The following is a 1,255-nucleotide window of genomic DNA, read 5'->3' as shown; positions in this document are numbered from 1 at the left end:
GAGAGAATGCTCCTGAAGTCATATGCAACCACAACCACATTGGGAAGCGGCATTGTCACCAAGCTCCTCTGGCCACTCCTCTCCCTGATATTGACTAACGATGTCCTCACCCTTGCCCCTGTACTCTCATTTCCTTTCTTTGCTTCTTTCCTTCTTATTTTTTATTTTTAATTTATTTTATTTATTTATTGATTTTTTCCAGGAGAGATGACTCAGTTTATTATTCTCAACTTGACCCCACCTTTCCCACTTCAGGCTCCAACACTATAGAGTTGGTACACCTATCCCCATAACATTTGTGACCCTGGAAGGTGACAGTGGTAAACTACAAAGTCAGAAACTAAGAAAAACCAAGGAAACAAACTACAAGAAGAGAGCAGTGACTGTCAAGGTATGAAGTGGGCGATGTTCCCTTGACAGGGGCCAAATGCATAAGTCCCTGGCTTCTCTGGCTCAATCATCATCCAAGGTTAGTATGAAGGAACGATGCTCTGAGCAGGCTTCACTTTCTACAGGGGGGTGGGGCATCAACCACTATACGAAGCTCCAGCAGGGTGGCGTTGTGCAATGCTCATCCAGATTAGGGTCCTGATGCCCTTGCCAGAGCTCGGGCTCGGGCGGCTTTGGCCTCATCTTCTAGCTCATCTAGGAAACGCCCCTGGGACACCGAGTGGAAGGTGTAACCATAAATAGCTAATACCAGGGTCCCGATCCCTAGGCCGGTCACGATGTTCCGGGTTCGGCGCTGTGGCAGCGTCTTCTGCCACTGGGCCAGTTGCACCTGCCGCATGAATTGCAGTTGCGCTGGAGTCAGTTTCTCTGGAGTCGGGTCGATGCGCTGAGCGAATGGGGCCTTTCCACTCTTAGCATCATCCACAGGGTCACCAGCTCCCCGCGCCGCCATGTTGCCGCTCCACCTTTCGTAGTCTATTTTATTTATTTTTTAAAGACAATCTCACTTTATCACTCTCAGTAGAGTGCTGTGGTGTCACATAGCTCACAGCAACCTCCAACTCCCGGGCTTAGGTGATTCTCTTGCCTCAGCCTCCCGAGTAGCTGGGACTACAGGCACCCACCACAACACCCTGCTATTTTTTTGTTACAGTTTGGCTGGGGCCAGGTTTGAACCCACCACCCTCAGTATATGGGGCTGGCGCCCTACCCACTGAGCCACAGCCACCACCTCTGCTTCTTTCCTTCTTAATTCAAAGCCTTAGGAGCAACCATTCAATGGCCTACACCCAACCAACCAGGG

The 1,255-nt window shown here is 50.2% G+C and overlaps 1 protein-coding gene across 1 annotated transcript; it reads right to left on the bottom strand.

The window, feature by feature from the left end:
- Nucleotides 1-221: 221 nt before the first annotated feature.
- Nucleotides 222-908, bottom strand: LOC128597608 (cytochrome c oxidase assembly factor 3 homolog, mitochondrial-like). The gene has a single exon (XM_053608110.1). The coding sequence runs from the start codon at nucleotides 902-904 to the stop codon at nucleotides 581-583; it is 324 nt and encodes a 107-aa protein (XP_053464085.1). The 5' UTR covers nucleotides 905-908; the 3' UTR covers nucleotides 222-580.
- Between the last annotated feature and the right edge of the window lie 347 nt (nucleotides 909-1,255).

Source organism: Nycticebus coucang, chromosome 10 (assembly GCF_027406575.1).
Source record: "Nycticebus coucang isolate mNycCou1 chromosome 10, mNycCou1.pri, whole genome shotgun sequence".
In the NCBI taxonomy this organism is placed as follows: domain Eukaryota; kingdom Metazoa; phylum Chordata; class Mammalia; order Primates; family Lorisidae; genus Nycticebus; species Nycticebus coucang.
This window is presented reverse-complemented; position numbering and strand designations above follow the sequence as displayed.

What these genes read in the sequence shown, in the direction of transcription:
- LOC128597608 (XM_053608110.1), bottom strand. Translation starts at nt 904, where the DNA reads ATGGCGGCGCGGGGAGCTGGTGACCCTGTGGATGATGCTAAGAGTGGA.